Source organism: Capsella rubella, unplaced genomic scaffold (genome assembly GCF_000375325.1).
Source record: "Capsella rubella cultivar Monte Gargano unplaced genomic scaffold, Caprub1_0 scaffold_8, whole genome shotgun sequence".
NCBI lineage: Eukaryota > Viridiplantae > Streptophyta > Magnoliopsida > Brassicales > Brassicaceae > Capsella > Capsella rubella.
Genome location: NW_006238916.1, coordinates 8,729,147 through 8,746,642, shown reverse-complemented (window position 1 = coordinate 8,746,642; position 17,496 = coordinate 8,729,147). Strand labels below are relative to the sequence as shown.

Genomic DNA, 17,496 nt, shown 5'->3' with positions numbered 1-17,496 from the left:
CATAAACCCTTAGCTTTTTGATTTTTTTCCGATCTACGATAATGGCGGACGCAGAAACATTTGCTTTCCAAGCTGAGATCAACCAGTTGCTCTCGCTTATCATCAACACTTTCTACTCCAACAAGGAGATCTTCCTCCGTGAGCTCATCAGTAACTCCTCCGATGTACGATCTCTCGCTATCTTCTTTTTTTATCTTTGTTTATCATCTTCTTGGATTGATTTAGCTGTTCTCTCTACAGATTTAGGTTAAAATTAGGATTAAGCAATCTCTTGTTATTTTACCAAGTTCCGGATTGTATTTAGTTAGATTTGTATGTGTTCTGTGTAATTATTACTTACGATTTAGTGTTTTGTTTTGGTGAAATAGGCTTTGGACAAGATTAGATTCGAGTCCTTGACGGACAAGAGCAAGCTCGATGGTCAGCCTGAGCTTTTCATTCATATCATTCCGGATAAGACTAACAACACCTTGACCATCATTGATAGTGGTGTCGGGATGACTAAGGCTGGTATGTAATTGATTTGTATTGGGTTTTTTTTGTCTCTCTGTGTGTGCTTTTATTTTTTATATTGCGATGACTAATGCGTGTTTGTTCTATTGTACAGATTTGGTAAACAATCTTGGAACAATTGCGAGATCTGGTACCAAGGAGTTCATGGAGGCTTTGGCTGCTGGTGCTGATGTTAGCATGATTGGACAGTTTGGTGTTGGTTTCTACTCGGCTTACTTGGTTGCTGACAAGGTTGTTGTTACAACCAAACACAATGACGATGAGCAGTATGTTTGGGAATCACAGGCTGGTGGGTCTTTCACTGTTACCAGAGACACCTCTGGTGAGCCTCTTGGTAGAGGTACCAAGATGACCCTTTACCTCAAGGAAGACCAAATGGAGTACATTGAGGAGCGCAGGCTTAAGGACTTGGTCAAGAAGCACTCTGAGTTCATCAGTTACCCTATCTCACTGTGGGTTGAGAAGACCATTGAGAAGGAGATCTCTGATGATGAAGAGGAGGAAGAGAAGAAGGATGAGGAAGGCAAGGTTGAGGAAGTACATGAGGAGAAAGAAAAGGAGGAGAAGAAAAAGAAGAAGATTAAGGAGGTTTCTCATGAGTGGGATTTGGTGAACAAGCAGAAACCGATCTGGATGAGGAAGCCAGAGGAAATCAACAAGGAGGAGTACGCTGCTTTCTACAAGAGTCTGAGCAATGACTGGGAGGAGCACTTGGCTGTGAAGCATTTCTCCGTAGAAGGACAGCTTGAGTTCAAAGCTATCCTCTTTGTTCCCAAGAGAGCTCCTTTCGATCTCTTTGACACTAAGAAGAAGCCCAACAACATCAAGCTCTATGTCCGTCGTGTCTTCATCATGGACAACTGTGAAGACATCATTCCTGAGTACCTTGGATTTGTCAAGGGTATTGTCGACTCTGAAGATCTTCCTCTCAACATCTCCAGGGAAACGTTGCAGCAGAACAAGATCCTCAAGGTCATCCGCAAGAACCTTGTGAAGAAGTGCATTGAGCTCTTCTTTGAGATTGCTGAGAACAAGGAGGACTACAACAAGTTCTACGAGGCTTTCTCTAAGAACCTGAAGCTTGGTATCCACGAGGACTCACAGAACAGGACAAAGATCGCTGAGTTGCTCCGCTACCACTCAACCAAGAGCGGTGATGAGTTGACCAGTCTGAAGGACTATGTGACAAGGATGAAGGAAGGTCAGAACGATATCTTCTACATTACTGGTGAGAGCAAAAAGGCTGTTGAGAACTCTCCATTCCTCGAGAAGCTCAAGAAGAAGGGTTACGAAGTCCTCTACATGGTTGATGCGATTGATGAGTACTCCATTGGTCAGCTCAAGGAATTCGAGGGGAAGAAGCTTGTCTCTGCAACCAAGGAAGGTCTGAAACTGGAAGAAACCGAGGACGAGAAGAAGAAGAAAGAGGAGCTCAAGGAGAAGTTTGAGGGACTCTGCAAAGTGATTAAGGACGTCTTGGGAGACAAGGTGGAGAAGGTTATCGTCTCTGACCGTGTGGTGGACTCACCCTGCTGTCTTGTGACCGGTGAGTATGGGTGGACCGCTAACATGGAGAGGATCATGAAAGCTCAAGCTTTGAGGGATAGCAGCACGGGTAGTTACATGTCGAGCAAGAAGACAATGGAGATTAACCCTGAGAACTCCATCATGAATGAGCTGAGAAAGAGAGCTGAAGCGGACAAGAACGACAAGTCTGTGAAGGACCTTGTTCTTCTCCTCTTTGAGACCGCTCTTCTCACTTCAGGTTTCAGCCTCGATGAGCCCAACACATTTGGAAACAGAATCCACAGGATGTTGAAGCTTGGACTGAGCATCGACGAGGATGATGCCGTTGAAGCCGATGCTGAGATGCCTCCTCTTGAAGATGATGCTGATGCCGAAGGTAGCAAGATGGAGGAAGTTGACTAAAAATATTGGCGGTGTCGAGAAGACTTTTTGGGGTTTTTTATTTGTTTCTCTTTTTAGTAATCTTTTTTTTTCTGTCGTTTTTATAACAAAAACTCGATAGTAACCTAACTATGATAATATTTTGATAGCTAGCATATGATTGAAGCGGCTCCAAAAGTTTCTAACACATCGCTAAAGCATCTCAGACAACAACATTGAATAATATCGATTAGATGTCATGAGAGACACAATTTACAATGAGATTCAGAAAATTGTAAATATGAATAAGGCATTATGTACATCTAAACTACATTGAGATAACAGCAATACATTTACTTACAGAGGAGAACATAGCATAGGAGGCCAATGATGGGTGAGGAGAAGAAAAATAAAGGCTTTTGGTGGTCAGCGAGGAGAACAACCCTGAGAGAATATAAAACTGAACTGGGAAATCTTTTTATGATGAAAAATGGAAATAACTTTAAGTCTGATTACTCTGAAGTCTGAACCAAGTTCCATTTTGATCATAAGCTACCCCATACTCTATTACCTCAATGATATAGAGATGTAAGGATTTTTTTCACTCAAACCGTTTTGACTAAAACGTTTTATTATTATTTTCTGCCTTTTCCCAAACAATAAATCTTTATTTTCTCCAAAATAAAAAAAACTTCTACGATGTTAAAAAAAAAAAAAAAAAAAAAAAAAAAAAAAAAAAATCTACACCTTTAATAAATCTAAAGTAATGAAAGAAATGATAATAATTAAATAAAATCAAGTAAAGTCGAAAATTGTTGTTACTAAGACTAGTTATAATGAGGTTACAGTTGATTTCATGCAATAGTGTGGGTATTTAAGAAATTACAATGATTTACATCCACACCTTTGTAATGTATTTTGATTTTCTTTCTTATATAGAAATACAATGATTTTTTTTTTGGTAAGAAGAAATTACAATATGGTAAATAATTCTCAATAAATTTACTTGTGGAGATTTGAGAAGCTGTTAAAACTGATCGCTTCTGAACAAAATTACAATTAGTATGAAGTCTAGTGTCTCCTCGGGATCTAATGATCATGTCTATTTATAAATTTATAATGTCTATTTATAAATTCACTATAAAAAATAATGAATTACTGCTAAAATTTTGTCACAGTCAAGATAATAAGAAACGTAACCAGAATGAAAGGTAAATGAAACGTACTTATGGTAAAGAAAAATATTTATAATCATCAATTTGAAAATGAGAAACTTGGTGAGCAAGTCACTTCCTTTGTGTATTAATTCTTCAATTAGGGCTAAAGAACATTCATTTATTCATGTCTCTACTTGTCAACAATCCCTCGAAGCTCTGCTTTCGGAAACCTGTGGTGGTAAGATCATCATCTCCTCTTCTCTCCTCTAATGGCGTCTCATCTTCTTTGCCGCAAAATCCACCTTCTGTCATCATATACGTTGATCATCGTTGTGGAGCAGATCTCGGAAAACTCGTGATTCAGAGGGCTGGTGAGATCACTCCTCTGGAAAAAGAAGATGACTCTTGAGAAAATGGGAACGATTGGATTATCCAATGAAGGAGGGCATGGTGGATCTAAACCCGGATACAGATCCGAAACACATTTCCCTGCCTCCTCTCGAAACTCTTGCTCGTTGCCAAACCCAAATCGTCACCAACGTGGCCATGTCCTCCTCGTGTGTTGTAGCTGTCAAGTTCTTGGGACCTCAAATAAGCTTTTGCAGACCGGCTCAAAGTAACTCTCAGTGGATCAACATCAGAGTTACTTTATTAACTGCTAGTTTTATAATCTCAAGCTCTCTTCTTCTAATTTCTCAACCAGTTCAGTTTTTAGTAAGAATTACTGTATTCTATTTCTTCAAAGATTTATTTATTTTACTCCACAGTTTACTTCTATACATTATGTAATTTGGAAATTTGCTGAAAAGTGAAAGATAAAGGCTGGGATGTCTTTAAGTCTAGGAACAATTAGGCTATTCAACTCTTCTTCATCGATCAATTCATTTCACACCTCTGAGAATGCAGAGGAGATTGTAGATGAAACCAGAAAAATATTTAGCATTTGAAAAGGTAAGAAATGTAAAAGGTTTTGAAACCGAGTGTGTCTAATGGTGTTTAAGCTAGATGAGGAAGGAAATGCAAGCTAGATGGTGTTTAATATTTGTGGATATCCCAAGATCATCAAGGGTTGAGGGTTTAATGGTGTTTAAGCTTAGATGAGCACGGAAATGCTGTTTGCACTCGAGACATAGGAGAGATCTCGTCATTTTCCTCTCAAAAGTCTCAACCTTTCTGTGTCCCTGCTAGCTCCTTTCCCGGCATGTCCTCCTCTAACAGAGTCCAAGTCTTGGATGTCGACGACTCAGCAATGGTCCGTCTAGATTGGCTCACAACCATTGACAGTACAATCTATATATAGTAGCTGGGAATTGCAAGTCTGTCTTTTCTTTTAGAACTATTCGAAGATCAAATCTATATTTCTGATCTCAAGCTCTTTTCGTTGCTATGTACACCGAGCTCAGTCTTTGTTCTGTGACCCTCTCTAGAGGTGTCCCTTGATAAAACCTTGTCTAGTGTTCCTTTGACTCTGAAATGATCTGTGGCACAATATCAGTGTCAAGAAAAAGCATATTGCAAAAACTCGATCACCCTCGGTATCACTGCTTCGGCCTTTCGTTTCTTAGTTACTTTCCAAGATTTCTCAACACTCTCTTTATTAACAACCTCTGGATGACACTTACTTTGGGAATTCAATGTTGGTCAACCTCCATTCCATATATGCTGATATTGTGTCTCTCTTCTAGATTGGTTTTGGATCATAACCAAAACATACAATTAATAAACAGAGTGTTGAAGCAAATCTTTTTACTTGGATTAATAAACTTTAAAAAAACTTTACATATCATAAGGTCAACATGCAAAAGTTGTATCTACAGATAGGCCGACCGAAATCCAAAAAAGGACAAAGAAGGGAATTTTGCTTCACAAAAAAAGTTCCATAAAGAATAAATGAGTTCAGAGATTTAGAGATTTAGAGATTTAGAGATGAAAGAAGTCAAAAACCATAACGAAAGAACAACCTTCAACAGTACAACAATGTCTTGCTGCTTGTTTTTGTTTTTCTCAGGTATCTTCAACCTGAGAATGGAACACAAAGCTTGGAAATGTAGTTGTGATATCCCTGCAAGCACGCATAAAAATAAGATCACGATCTCCACTACATATCATAGAGAATGAGAAGAAAACAAAACTAAAGAAGCAATTTAATTCAATCCCAGGGGTACATAATTACAAAGATTTGAAACTTACTTGAGATACTGAAGAGTCATGTTCTTCAGAAGGCTGGGATGTCTAAGAACAAGGCTTCTCCACTCTTCCTTATCGATCTTTCCATCATGTTTTGTGTCTGCTTCCTCAAACGTCTGAGCAATCAAAACTCAGGAAATTAATTTTAAAGAAAACATATTGGGAGAAGAGGAAAAAAGTAAGTAACTTACCTTGTCGATTATATCCTCTATAACAGTATCCTTCAAATTCATTCCAGATTCAGCAAGCGTAGCTACAACCATTTGTTTCACCTGTACAGATGATTGACGAAAATGTCACTGGGGATGATAAAAGTGCACTTTTACAAGGTTATTAATGAAGAAGATATGGAAGCTTTACCTCTTGCCGTTCGATGAACCCTTGCTGTTTAAGATCATATAGCTGAAATGAAACTGCAAAAGCAATATATATATATACCATGATGAGTATGAAACCAAATTAATGGGGATTTTCGTTACTTCAAGTTATTAAGACATACAGTGGATTTTGTCATCTATAGGTGCATTTGGGTGAAACACGGAGAGAGCACGGGCAAACTCCTCAAACCCGAGTATTCCATTGTGCTTTGTATCGAACAAATCAAAAACCTACAAGCCAATTCACATATTTCAACGGTTCTTCTAAACTTGATCTTCACAAAAAAGAGTTTAAGAGCATTTATAACGAAGAAAAAAACATTACCCGATCTGCAAACAAGCTCTCTTTTTTATTTGTCTTAAACAAAGCCAACTGAAACTCTTCCTGATACAAATTGTTTAGCAAGAGATGAGTAATTAGACAGATTGTGAGATCACTCAAGCTTTAACTAATGAGCAAGATCAGACAAGCTAGCTTTACCTTGTTTATTAGCCCATCATCAATGACGGCACTGCTGATTTTCTTAAAGAGCTCATAAAGAGCTTCTATTTCACTCACACTAACTGCACCCAAACAAGATTCAACCATCATAACTCACAATAAAAATAAATGAAAGGGATGCAAGTTGATTAGAGAAGATGAAAGGCATACAAACAGTGTCTCTTGCAAGCAACTCAGGGTCTCCAAGGCCACCAGACTGTTTATACAAATCAAGATCAAAACACCCTAAAACAGAGGTGCATAAATGCTTGAAACCATCAACGCACTGCGACATGATATCTTAAGACGCAAATCAAAACTCTCCATGCCTACAAACAAAACTAACAAACAGTGAGAAACATTTCTCCAAAACACTCTACAGAAGCAAACACTACAATAAATTACCTTCCAACCATTTCCTAATTCGTCTGAAGAAAACGCGGGAGCTATGCTATGATCTGTTAAGGGCAAAGCTGCATATAGAAATGAAATTCACTTATTAGATCTTTGGCTTCTCACAGCAAGCAAAAAGAGATATTATGTAACGCAACTAGACAAAATTGCTCAGACAAGGATCAGAACAAGAATCATAATGTATTGTAATCTATCTATATAGTCAATAAAGGAACATACAAAAACTAGAAAAGTAAAGTCATTGTCATGATTGATGATTACTTATGTCCACATAATAATATCCTTGGACAAAATATTGAAGATAAGAAATACACTAATGCACAATCTAAATACTAATCAAAGGATTAATCAATACCTTTATCTTCCTTCAATAATGGATGTAAACGAATGGTTCTATTCTCAATCAAAAACACACAACTTAATAATCAATCAATCGGGAATCACAATTTGCGAGTTGATAGATGATGAAATCTCACGGATTACAGCACAATCCTAGGACGTCGTAATCAGCTAAACCGAGACAAAACACCGATCTAGATCGATTTTTGCATAAATGGATTCAAATCAAAACATCGCAGATTCAACTTCGGTGTGTAAGTTCAATTCAAAACCAGTTAGATGAATTTGGTTCTCTTGGATTTGCAAATAAAAGGAAAAAATAAGATCTTTTACCCGATTAACGTTGATTTGATGATACTCTCTCAAAAATCTGAAGTCGGCTCTGGTGGTTGAAGCTGTGCGAGAAAGGTGGAGGTAATGAGAGCTGTAAAACAAATTAAAAACCTGAAAGAAAAAGAAAAAAAAAAAAAAATCTTTTTAAAATGTCTCAAAGAAAAGGAAACCAATAATATTTTCATTTATTATTTAATTAGGCTCTATCCTTTGATCAATCCACTAAACACAGTTGTCAGCGTGAGACTCTGAGTGACTCACAGTCAAACGACGTCGTTTATTTCTAATACGGTTCTTATTCCCGGTTACGTAGTAGTCGCCCTGAATTGAACCGGATATCATTTGTCTTTCACATTTGTGGTCGTACATTTGTGTCCGACTTTACTCATATAGTATCGATCTAATCTATTGAAGTATTGGAGAATTTTAATCAAATCAGTGAAATTAGATAAAGTTTACATTGATTCGGTTTAGTATACATTATTGTAATTAACAAATATGTCAACAGCAAAAAAAAAAAAACATACGAACAATACCGATAATTAGTATTACCGATACAAAATACAATAACCGGGTTATATATATATGTTACTGAGCCTTGAGGGAGTTACTAAACCGGCTTGACTTGGATGATGATAATAGCACCGCGAGATTCGACCCAACAGAGCCGACACGCGTCAATGAATCATCAACGCGGTGGTGCCTGCACCTGAAAGAACCGGCGTGTGTCGTCGGAGAACATAGACAGTTCTGCCTCGCCGCTGGTTTACCTGAGGACGACGATCCCCAACGGCGTAAACTCGGTGAGTTTTGGTCCTGGCTCTGTTTCGTGATCGATCCACAAGGCTTTGGGTTGATGATCTTGGCTAAACTTGTGGAGTACTTTTCCTCTGCTGTACATTGTCCAAGAACTAGGGGTCTTGAAGGGTTCTCTTGTGCCATGGTTTTGATGAACGTAAAGAAATGAGTTTTTGTTTTTTCGGGAGTGTTGAGTTTTCTTGGGAATGAATGAATGAATCAACAGGTCTTTTATAATGGTGACTTGTGTGAGAAGGTAACTAAAAATAGCCTTTGAATGCTGTTGACAAACTGCTTTTTTTAAGTCATTGGTGGTTAGTATTCTAGAAAATTATTCAGAACAATTTTTTTAGTGAAAATAAATGAATTAGGAGGGTATATTCTTCTTTTTATAGTTACACATGTGTGCAATAGGTAAAAATGTTATGAATTGTTAGGAACATACTATGAATAAACCAAATTTTGTTTATTAAATAGTTGTGTTAGTTCTAGTTGAGAATCCAGAACAGTCTAATTTAAAGATCTTGTATCCCCAAAATAAAAACACATCCGATTGTTTTGTTTGGTTTGTGTCTATTTTAGGTTCGGCTCAAAATCCAAACTTAGATAGTTGATGTCAAAACCATCTAAGACTATTTAGATGGCTTTGTTTAAACATTATATGAAACATTAAAAGATATCTCAAGACATGTAAATAAGACATGAGGGTAAAAATGATATGAAGTAGTATAGACACTATATTAATGATTCTATAAATGTTCTTTTGCCATTGTGATTTGCATCACTTACTCACAATGTAATTTACGATTACTGGTGAGCTCTTTCTGTACAAAAAAATCTGACACTCACACAAGTAACCGACTTGCTTCAAACCAAAATCATGAAAGAAAAACCTAAGCCTTTGAAAGAAAAAAAAAAAAAAAAAAAAGTATTGAACTTAATGAGATATTTTTGTTGACTCTTAAGCTTTTGTCTGCTTTTGGAGTTTTTTGCATTGTCACCTTGGAAGATCTTGTTTGCAGAGAGGACAACAGGAGATTATACGAAGCCATTGATCTACACACTTTGAGTGGAACTTATGTGAGCATGGAAGCTTCCTTACTTCTTCTTTGTCTTTATACTTTGCCAAACATATACAACACTCCTGCAAAAAACCAAATCAAATGTCAAAATCTAGTCCGAATAAGATTCAAGGATTTGGCTTGAATTTTTAGGAAAAGGATTAGGACTTACTGGATCATCGGTTACAGTAGCTGAATCTGAATCAGAATCAGAAGCATTTTTGTCGATTCGTTTGTATTTCCAACAAGGGAGACTAGAGATTTGGTCATCTGATGCTCCTCTCTCTGAGGATCCCATGTTCATATTATATCCAAGGAGGCTACTTATGAGAGGGACAAGGCAACAGAGGAAGAGGAAGAGAAGAAATGGAAAGGAATAGCAGATAGCATTCCAACCTAGAAGAGAGACGCAGAGGACATGAAGCTTGGGAGCATGGTGGAAAGAACCAAATCTAGAATCAAACACCCAAACATTCCCAATCACAAACCAAATCGCAAAGAAAAGCTCCAACGACGTTCTGCATTTGTTCATCAAATGAGAAGACCTGAAAAAAACAACAGTTGGAAATATCAGTGTGCAAATTCAGGATCTTGTCGGATTCAGAATCAACAAAAGATAAGAGTTTGGGAGTTACCTTGTTTCTTCTCTGCCTCTCTGTTGCTGCTCAACATCGCCGAGGACAGCATCTAGTTGACGATACCGACCATATAACAGCATGAGATTCAGAAGGCATCCCACATCGTAACCCGTAATCCATAGCCTAACAGGCCAAATAGGTCTCTCTTCTTTGGAGATAGCTAGTGTGAACGTTATCACAGTGAGCTGAAGAAGCAGAGCAACGAGCTCAGACATCATCCAAGTACTGGAATTGAAAGGATTAGAGCCAAGATCGGATCTTGAACCGTTCTGGTAGTGAAACACTCTTCTCAAGAAGATGAACCACCTAGCTCTAGACACCTTCATAGCCAACCTTATGTAAAACGAAGATGGAGACCTCTCTTGATCATTATTACCAGAAGTAACATGACTGCTATTACCACGAGGTGTGGAGTTTAACGACGTAGACGATGAAATAGTGATCGAAATGTTACTAGAAGATAACTCAGGCTGACCGGAGTAACGTGTATTCATCGGAACGTTTACCAAGCTTTCAAGATTTTTTCAGACCTAAGAAAAAAAGATGGCATGGAGAGAATCAAAAATTCTGAAAGTTGTTTTATAAGTAATAAGCACGTACATGGAACCGTAACTATAAAAACGAAAAGATCATGAATCACACATGAAAAATAAATCAAAAAGAAAAAAAAAAGTCACGAAATTTTCATTGCCCAACAATAACCAAAAAAGACACATGAAAAATTGAAAATTCAGTGAGGAATATAATCAAATACCTTATCTGCAACTACAACCATCAAAAGGGCAAAACTCAGCTGCGTACACGAACTCCTCGATTTGAATTGCCCACGAAAAACAAGGAATCTAAGTATTTGTAATCGAAATTCAAAAACCCACGAACAGAAGAAGAAGAAAAAAAAAAGCAACAATTTTTTTTAAAATTTGGGAGTGAAATGAAACAACTTTGGAGGAAGATGACGTTTGTAATTATAGGGAGAAGGAGAAGAAGGTGTAGTGATTATGTCAGAGAAGGTGAGGAAGTTGGGCGAAAGATGGCGACCAAGAATCAAACCATAAAAAAGGAATCTTTATAATTTTTTAGTTTTATGGCTTTGGTTTGAAGAATCAACGAGAAGGAGAAGGAGAAGAAGAAGAAGGAGATAATAAAAAGAGAACCGTTGGCCTAATCTAACACCTGAGATCGATTTTTGTAAATGAAGCAATGTTTTTTTTGTTTGTAGAGAGATAGCAACTGTTTGGTTCCAACCGCCAAAGCAGACCCTTCCTTCTGACCTCTCTTTAGAATTGTAAGCAAAGGTAAAAGAGAGATATTTCAATTCTAGCTTTGGGTATTTATTATTATATAATCTTTTATGCAAAAAAGGAGAAATGGATAAGAATAAGAACATATCTCAATGAAGTCATCAATTTTAATTCATTTACATCACTATCTTTTCTGTTCTAACAGAAAAAAATCTTGTTATATTTTTTTTGTAATGGATTATTTTCCATATATAGTAATATTGGAAACCATCTTTTTATCTTCCCTATGGATTTACATATAAGTAAATGATTAGATAAACCAATTTTTTTTTAAAAAAAATATCAAACAAAATTATGAAAGTTATAAAATGTTTTATTGATGGACCATGTATAGTTTACTTTTTGTTTAATTGTTTTGAGAAGTATCTGTATAGGTCCAAAAGTATAAAAAGAGTATGTATTAAAAAGAACCAAAATTAGCTGGTCGTAGGAATGAATAAAAATAAATAAATATTAACAGAAAAATTAAATTAAAAAATGCATAAAGATTAATAATTTTGGCAACCGAAATAGAACCAAAAAAAAAAAAATGGCGGGTACGTAATAAATCAACATGGGAGATGGTAATGGAAGGAGTTGGGTTGGCTAACTAATCTCAACCAGAAGAGTTTCAATCATCATCATCTCTCTCTCTCTCTCTACTATATACGTCGTCGTTGTGTAGTCCCCTTTTCTCTCCTTTTCCACGTTGTGTGACTCTCTCTCTCTCTATTCCTTTTTTAATTTGTTTTTGTCCGATTATAATATAGTGATCAAGACTCGAGACACATTGCTAATAAACCAATTTGGAAATGGTTTGACAAAATAAAAAAGATCAAATTGGAAATGAAATGAAATTTACAAATAATACAAAATTTCTAGAACTTTCAATTGATGTCGGAGGTCTTTGGTCAATTATGCATGCTCTTATATTGATCGGGGGCTTTGACATTTCATCTTTTCTGGTTGCTATTTAGAATATTTACTTTTATAAACTTTTAGATTCTGCATTCACATATAAATCGTTAACTATAATAAGTTTGAAATTTCCGAGATTGGAAATAATGATATAGATTTGCCATGGACCTATGAGCATATGGTATATCTCTTAAAATAGTAAGTATCAACAGGTGACACTGACAACACAAAATTCCAAAGTCTGTTAATTGTTAACTTTATTCTTACAAAATTGTAATTCTTACCTATACTAATTATACGTTTCTGGATTCGTCTTAATACACCTCATTATGTACTTGTGTAATTAACAACTAAACGCACTAGTAAATAAAATTATGTATAGTTGTTATAGTCTCTTTGATCTACACGTAGGAAAATAGGATAAACTTAACTAAAAATGTCATTTCATAATCATGAAATTATTTTAAAGGTCCATGTCTTTGGCATACATATGTCGGCCTCGTCGAGACGTCGACGACAATTCAGGAACCAATGGCAATATAAACTTAACGAACATGAGTTACTTGACAAGATAAAATTCCTTTGACCCAATAAACAATTATTTATTTTTGGAAGATAAAGAAAAGTCCAAAAACCAAACATCATATCCTGACACGTGGCTTCCTTCACACGAGTGTACCACAAAAGAAGAAACGTGGATTAATTTAGTAGCTTGAGAAATCGCATTATCAGTTTTGTGTGTCACATTAACACGGCTCTCTGACTCGCTTATTTTGCTGTCATTATACTTCCGACATCACTTAAACTTAACCGTGTTTATTATTATATTTTGATACTACGACAATTTCTAATTCTAAAAGACTATATGTTACAACATAATGTTTGTTGTTGTTTTCTACTAATATAGGGGATGGTTTTTAGATTTGTATAGTTAAACTTAAATGATGACAAAAAAAAAAAAAAAAGTTAAACTTAAACAATACATCCACGTATTTTGATTGGGCTTTGAGCCATCCCATAACCGTGTTATAATAACATCATTTCTTTTGTACAAGCTGCTAGTGCCAGGGTTTGATTGGGCTTTAAGCCCTCTTCACCGGTTAATCTGATGTTTATTAATAATATATATGAATCCATTTTTAATCCGAATTAGTAATTAGTATGTACATCATAAATACTACATTTCATTACAATGTTTTTACCATATATGTGTACAGTAAAATACGTATCTAAGTTATAACATTTCCATCATCTCAAATTCTAATTCAAGTATTCAACTCAATCACAATTTTATTCACGTCAGCTCAATTCTACATTTAGCAGTTTATCCAACCTAAATTTTTAAATCGAGACAGAAGAAAAAAGTTGAACTAGAAAAACAAACATTTACACGGTTTCCCAAAAAGAATCAGAACTCATTCCAATACAAGAGGAGACAACAACAACATTTTGAAATTTTCTGCTACACATTTCTCTCCACACTAAAAAAAATTACAATCCCAAAACAAACAAACAAAAAAACACTTCAGTCTCTCACACTCTCTACTAATCTACATGATTCTTCTTCCAATACAAAGCAGCACCAGCCATGGCAGAAGCACTTGAAGGCTCCTATCAACGAAGCCAATAACAACTAGTTGATCTTCTTCGGATCATTCAGAACAAATTCTGCATACAGATCTTTCAAAGCAATCACCACTGTCGTGATCAACGGTCCCATTATCGCTCCCTGCAACAACAACAGCAAAGAACATTACTAAATCGCCAAATTTTTGTTGCAAAATCACTAAAATCCAATCTTTTTATTTTGTTACCTCGAGAGCAGAAGGAAACAGAGTCACTCCACCAATAATGCTTAGTCCAGTAAGGTAAGCATTAGACCCTGGAATGTCATCTTGAATCTCCGAGGCACCATACTCCATTAACACAAGATGAGTCACAGATAATGTCACGGCAACAATGTATCTTCCTTCTAGCACGAGCTGCAATGCCGCTGGGATTGTGGCGAACCAGTATGGGAAAATCGGTAACAGAGCGCTGATGAAGGCGAGAACAGTCGACATGTAAAGGAAATGTATATTGTATAGTCTAAACAATAGCCAGGTGAGACATCCTTGGAAGAAGGCGAGTTCTGCTGTTGCTAATAGAACTCCAGAGATCGCTAAGTCTAGGACTTCAACGCATCTGTTTCTAGCGCTTGGGCTGATAGGGAGCATGTTCATGACTTGCTCAGTAACACCACCTGATTCAGATGTGATTAGAACGTATAAAACCCAAATGAAAACCATCAGCTGAGAGACAAAGTTAAAGAACTCGGTTGCTCCCCAGATTATCGAGGTTCCTATAGAGAGAACGAACTTAGCACCGCCTCCAACAACAGATGCACTGCTTGAGAAAACCCGCTGCGATACATCCATTCCTTTAACAGCAAAGCCTTTAGCTTTCTCTACCAAATCTTCTCTTGTGATAATAAGCTCCCTGAAAATCACATCAACCTCTGAATATATCTGACTCCATTCTTTGTTCTTAACCCGAGTCCTCAAACTCATGAGCTTCTCTGTATAAGGAGACGGAGCTATAAGCGCAGTGGATGGCGTTGACGTGTTCTGAGGATGCCCAATCACGAAATGCTTAATCCCTGTGACTAATTCCGTCATATTATACTGCATTGCCAAACTATCAATCTGCTCAGAAACAGTTTCATAAAACTTGGTTGTGTACATATCTACCATTCCTGGAACATCATTCTCATCCATCCATTGCTTGATCCCAATCTTCTCAGCGTAATTGCTCTCTTCGACATGAGACTTGAGAGAATAAACAGCGTCTTTCCCTTCAACACCGATCTTATAGGAGAAGAAGATGACACCAGTCAAGGATCCAACAATCATAAGCACAATCAAACCAATAGCAACAATAGTGTTCAATCTGGTCATTATCCCTCTAGTGAAATACGCAGTGAAATGGCTTCTCCTGAAACTGTTACTCCTGAGAGAGGAAACCGCAGATAGACTGGAATCGACATTCTTGGAACTGAACAAGAAACCTAAAGAGAGGATCACAAGAGACCCAATTCCCCCAATCCTCTCGTAAGCAATCACAAACACACCAAAAGAGACCAACCATTTAACCAGTTTCGAAAACCCAGTATCGCTCTTCTTCCTCGTCCTCTTAGGTTTCGATCTCCTTAGAAAAACCCTAAAGCATACATTTTTAATATCCACAATCGAGCCGATGAAGACGTTGAAGACAGAGACGGGAACCGCAAGAACAACTTCCGTCAACCCTAATTTCAAAGGCTCGCTCCAGAAATCAACAAGGGTTTCTTGAATACCTCTCAAGGGGATCGAACAAAGAATCGCCCATTGAATCGGTCTAAGATACTCTTGCAATAGCCTCCCGACGAAATAGAGAACACAAATGGCGAAAACGAGACCAGCGTGAGCCATTGCTATGTAAATAGCGAGACGGGCTTGTGAATCAACGGCTGATAGAGATGTCTTGCCTCCATCGCAGGGAGGCTTCGGCTCCGATGAAGTAGAAGAAGAAGAAGACGGAGGGTCTTGAGGTTTACGGGAAGAAGCGGAACGAAACATCTCTTGCCACGCGAGATTCGTGGGGATCGAAGGTTTCGTCTCCGAGTCGTACGGGACCAATTCCATCAATCGGATCCCTCCAAGAGACGATTTTTGAAATTCTTTGAAAAGAAAGGTTTTTCAAAAAACCAAATTTTGGGTTCGCCTGGAAGCCTAAAGAAGAAATGGAGAGAGAGAGAGAGATGTTTCAGATAATTTATTTGTTTTATATTTTCAAAATAAATATTTATATTTTTTTTTAATTCTCAGATGATAATTGAATGATATGATTGGGACATTAATGGAGGAGAGAAACTATCTTAGTAAAGCTGTAATGACGGAAGTGCCCTAACCGACGACATTGTCTGTAACCACGACGGCTCCGATTCGAATTCTTCTACTGCTTTTACTGATCTTTCTTGATGGTCTATTTCTGGAAATAATAAAAACCGGTTATTGTAGAGACTTAACCTTTGAATATTTGAGATTTTTTTACAAGTGTAACCTGTTTTCAATTGACCGATACAAATACAAGTTGTGTGAACTAGAATGCATGTCACATGCCTCGAACATGCACGACAACACAACAAAGCAAGATAACTCTAAACACACGCAGGTCACAATCTAACACGTTCTCCTGTCTCTCTCTGTTATTGTAAACTCGAAAAATGTTTATATGCCAAAACAAGGCACTCTCTATTTATAAACCCAAAACGTGATTAGCATATTTTGTTACGTTGGCATGCACTAAGTTTCATTTGTATTAGGATCATTTATTGAACACTACAAAATAACGGTCACTACTTTTCTTTAAACAAGTTCATTCTTATATTTTTAATTTAGATGCTTTTTTCTCCTTTGTTAAAGATACTTTTTGTCTTGTTTAATTTAATTTTAGATGCTTTTAAAGAATTATTCCAAATATTTATACGATCTGAGTGATGATGAATGGGTTGAATGTTTGATCATTGTGTTTAATTTGATAAAATATCCGATATCCCAACTCTAGGAGTTGTTTCTTCTTCACCATCTCATTTACATTTATACGGATCGGGGCAGTCCACTAAAATATATGGTTTTTCACTTAGGCCGATTCAAATGGGCCGTATCATATGAAAGTAAGAGCTAAAACCCTAGATAATACAGAGAAGAGAGGCTCAAAGAGATAACTTTATTCTTATCTTTTCTTCTTACACCACATTGTCTATATATAGCCCAAAGCTATAGATTACAAAGGTTATGTTGATTGTTGACAAGTGTCATCATCTGCAGTGAATGGGAGATCCGAGAACTTCAAATCTGTTCTGAAGTTTGACTGTACGGAGAGCACATGGCGTGTGTATTGATACGTTTTTGTGACCGTTAGAGGTTGCAGAAGTTTTGTTGTGTGATATTGCAGTGGGCATTATTTGGTTGGCAAAGCCCACTGATTTTTCTTTAATTTCTTGATGGACCAAGGCTTTGACATCCTTTACATCCCCCCTCAAACTTTGGGTGGGTGGTGAGACCACACCAAGTTTGTACCTGAGATCATTGAA

General features: G+C 36.9%; 6 protein-coding genes across 7 annotated transcripts; 2 read left to right on the top strand and 4 right to left on the bottom strand.

Annotated features, from left to right (window-relative positions):
- The first annotated feature begins 10 nt into the window (after positions 1-10).
- Positions 11-2,608, top strand: LOC17876586 (heat shock protein 90-4). The gene is made up of 3 exons (XM_006280039.2): positions 11-164; positions 369-510; positions 608-2,608. The coding sequence occupies exons 1-3, from the start codon at positions 42-44 to the stop codon at positions 2,440-2,442; spliced, it is 2,100 nt and encodes a 699-aa protein (XP_006280101.1). The 5' UTR covers positions 11-41; the 3' UTR covers positions 2,443-2,608.
- A 1,133-nt stretch (positions 2,609-3,741) lies between these two features.
- On the top strand, positions 3,742-4,857 carry LOC17875472. Its single transcript, XM_023777646.1, has 3 exons — positions 3,742-3,951; positions 3,987-4,264; positions 4,650-4,857. Exons 1-3 carry the CDS (start codon positions 3,742-3,744, stop codon positions 4,855-4,857), a joined length of 696 nt encoding a protein of 231 aa, XP_023633414.1.
- A 431-nt stretch (positions 4,858-5,288) lies between these two features.
- On the bottom strand, positions 5,289-7,804 carry LOC17874754 (calcineurin B-like protein 2). The gene is made up of 10 exons (XM_023782285.1): positions 7,689-7,804; positions 7,008-7,075; positions 6,774-6,931; positions 6,603-6,685; positions 6,447-6,506; positions 6,244-6,352; positions 6,105-6,157; positions 5,936-6,016; positions 5,748-5,860; positions 5,289-5,619 (listed from the first exon to the last, which is right to left on the bottom strand). Exons 3-10 carry the CDS (start codon positions 6,895-6,897, stop codon positions 5,562-5,564), a joined length of 681 nt encoding a protein of 226 aa, XP_023638053.1. The 5' UTR covers positions 6,898-6,931; positions 7,008-7,075; positions 7,689-7,804; the 3' UTR covers positions 5,289-5,561.
- Positions 7,805-8,244: 440 nt separating this feature from the next.
- LOC17875412 lies at positions 8,245-8,688 on the bottom strand. Its single transcript, XM_006281906.2, has one exon. It carries the CDS (start codon positions 8,628-8,630, stop codon positions 8,277-8,279), a length of 354 nt encoding a protein of 117 aa, XP_006281968.1. The 5' UTR covers positions 8,631-8,688; the 3' UTR covers positions 8,245-8,276.
- Positions 8,689-9,188: 500 nt separating this feature from the next.
- Positions 9,189-11,468, bottom strand: LOC17875571 (E3 ubiquitin-protein ligase At4g11680). 2 transcript variants are annotated; one of them, XM_023782919.1, is made up of 5 exons: positions 10,940-11,468; positions 10,183-10,715; positions 9,944-10,092; positions 9,720-9,832; positions 9,189-9,630 (listed from the first exon to the last, which is right to left on the bottom strand). In XM_023782919.1, exons 2-5 carry the CDS (start codon positions 10,677-10,679, stop codon positions 9,484-9,486), a joined length of 906 nt encoding a protein of 301 aa, XP_023638687.1. In that variant the 5' UTR covers positions 10,680-10,715; positions 10,940-11,468; the 3' UTR covers positions 9,189-9,483. The 2 variants fall into 2 exon arrangements, with proteins under 2 accessions (XP_023638687.1, XP_006280769.1); XM_006280707.2 differs by having other exon boundaries at positions 9,720-10,092; positions 10,940-11,467.
- A 2,263-nt stretch (positions 11,469-13,731) lies between these two features.
- On the bottom strand, positions 13,732-16,154 carry LOC17877243. The gene is made up of 2 exons (XM_006280098.2): positions 14,198-16,154; positions 13,732-14,112 (listed from the first exon to the last, which is right to left on the bottom strand). The coding sequence occupies exons 1-2, from the start codon at positions 16,043-16,045 to the stop codon at positions 14,017-14,019; spliced, it is 1,944 nt and encodes a 647-aa protein (XP_006280160.1). The 5' UTR covers positions 16,046-16,154; the 3' UTR covers positions 13,732-14,016.
- Positions 16,155-17,496: the final 1,342 nt, after the last annotated feature.

What these genes read in the sequence shown, in the direction of transcription:
- LOC17876586 (XM_006280039.2), top strand. Translation starts at nt 42, where the DNA reads ATGGCGGACGCAGAAACATTTGCTTTCCAAGCTGAGATCAACCAGTTG. An exon ending in TCATCAGTAACTCCTCCGAT is followed by an intron (nt 165 to 368) that starts GTACGATCTCTC and finishes TTGGTGAAATAG; the next exon opens with GCTTTGGACAAGATTAGATT. An exon ending in TGTCGGGATGACTAAGGCTG is followed by an intron (nt 511 to 607) that starts GTATGTAATTGA and finishes TCTATTGTACAG; the next exon opens with ATTTGGTAAACAATCTTGGA.
- LOC17875472 (XM_023777646.1), top strand. Translation starts at nt 3,742, where the DNA reads ATGTCTCTACTTGTCAACAATCCCTCGAAGCTCTGCTTTCGGAAACCT. An exon ending in AGATCACTCCTCTGGAAAAA is followed by an intron (nt 3,952 to 3,986) that starts GAAGATGACTCT and finishes GAACGATTGGAT; the next exon opens with TATCCAATGAAGGAGGGCAT. An exon ending in CTAATTTCTCAACCAGTTCA is followed by an intron (nt 4,265 to 4,649) that starts GTTTTTAGTAAG and finishes ATGGTGTTTAAG; the next exon opens with CTTAGATGAGCACGGAAATG.
- LOC17874754 (XM_023782285.1), bottom strand. Translation starts at nt 6,897, where the DNA reads ATGTCGCAGTGCGTTGATGGTTTCAAGCATTTATGCACCTCTGTTTTA. An exon ending in TATAGATGACAAAATCCACT is followed by an intron (nt 6,158 to 6,243) that starts GTATGTCTTAAT and finishes TTGCTTTTGCAG; the next exon opens with TTTCATTTCAGCTATATGAT. An exon ending in GGTTCATCGAACGGCAAGAG is followed by an intron (nt 6,017 to 6,104) that starts GTAAAGCTTCCA and finishes TCATCTGTACAG; the next exon opens with GTGAAACAAATGGTTGTAGC.
- LOC17875412 (XM_006281906.2), bottom strand. Translation starts at nt 8,630, where the DNA reads ATGGCACAAGAGAACCCTTCAAGACCCCTAGTTCTTGGACAATGTACA.
- LOC17875571 (XM_006280707.2), bottom strand. Translation starts at nt 10,679, where the DNA reads ATGAATACACGTTACTCCGGTCAGCCTGAGTTATCTTCTAGTAACATT. An exon ending in AGAGGCAGAGAAGAAACAAG is followed by an intron (nt 10,093 to 10,182) that starts GTAACTCCCAAA and finishes TGTTTTTTTCAG; the next exon opens with GTCTTCTCATTTGATGAACA. An exon ending in CTACTGTAACCGATGATCCA is followed by an intron (nt 9,631 to 9,719) that starts GTAAGTCCTAAT and finishes GGTTTTTTGCAG; the next exon opens with GAGTGTTGTATATGTTTGGC.
- LOC17877243 (XM_006280098.2), bottom strand. Translation starts at nt 16,045, where the DNA reads ATGGAATTGGTCCCGTACGACTCGGAGACGAAACCTTCGATCCCCACG. An exon ending in TGTTTCCTTCTGCTCTCGAG is followed by an intron (nt 14,113 to 14,197) that starts GTAACAAAATAA and finishes TTGTTGTTGCAG; the next exon opens with GGAGCGATAATGGGACCGTT.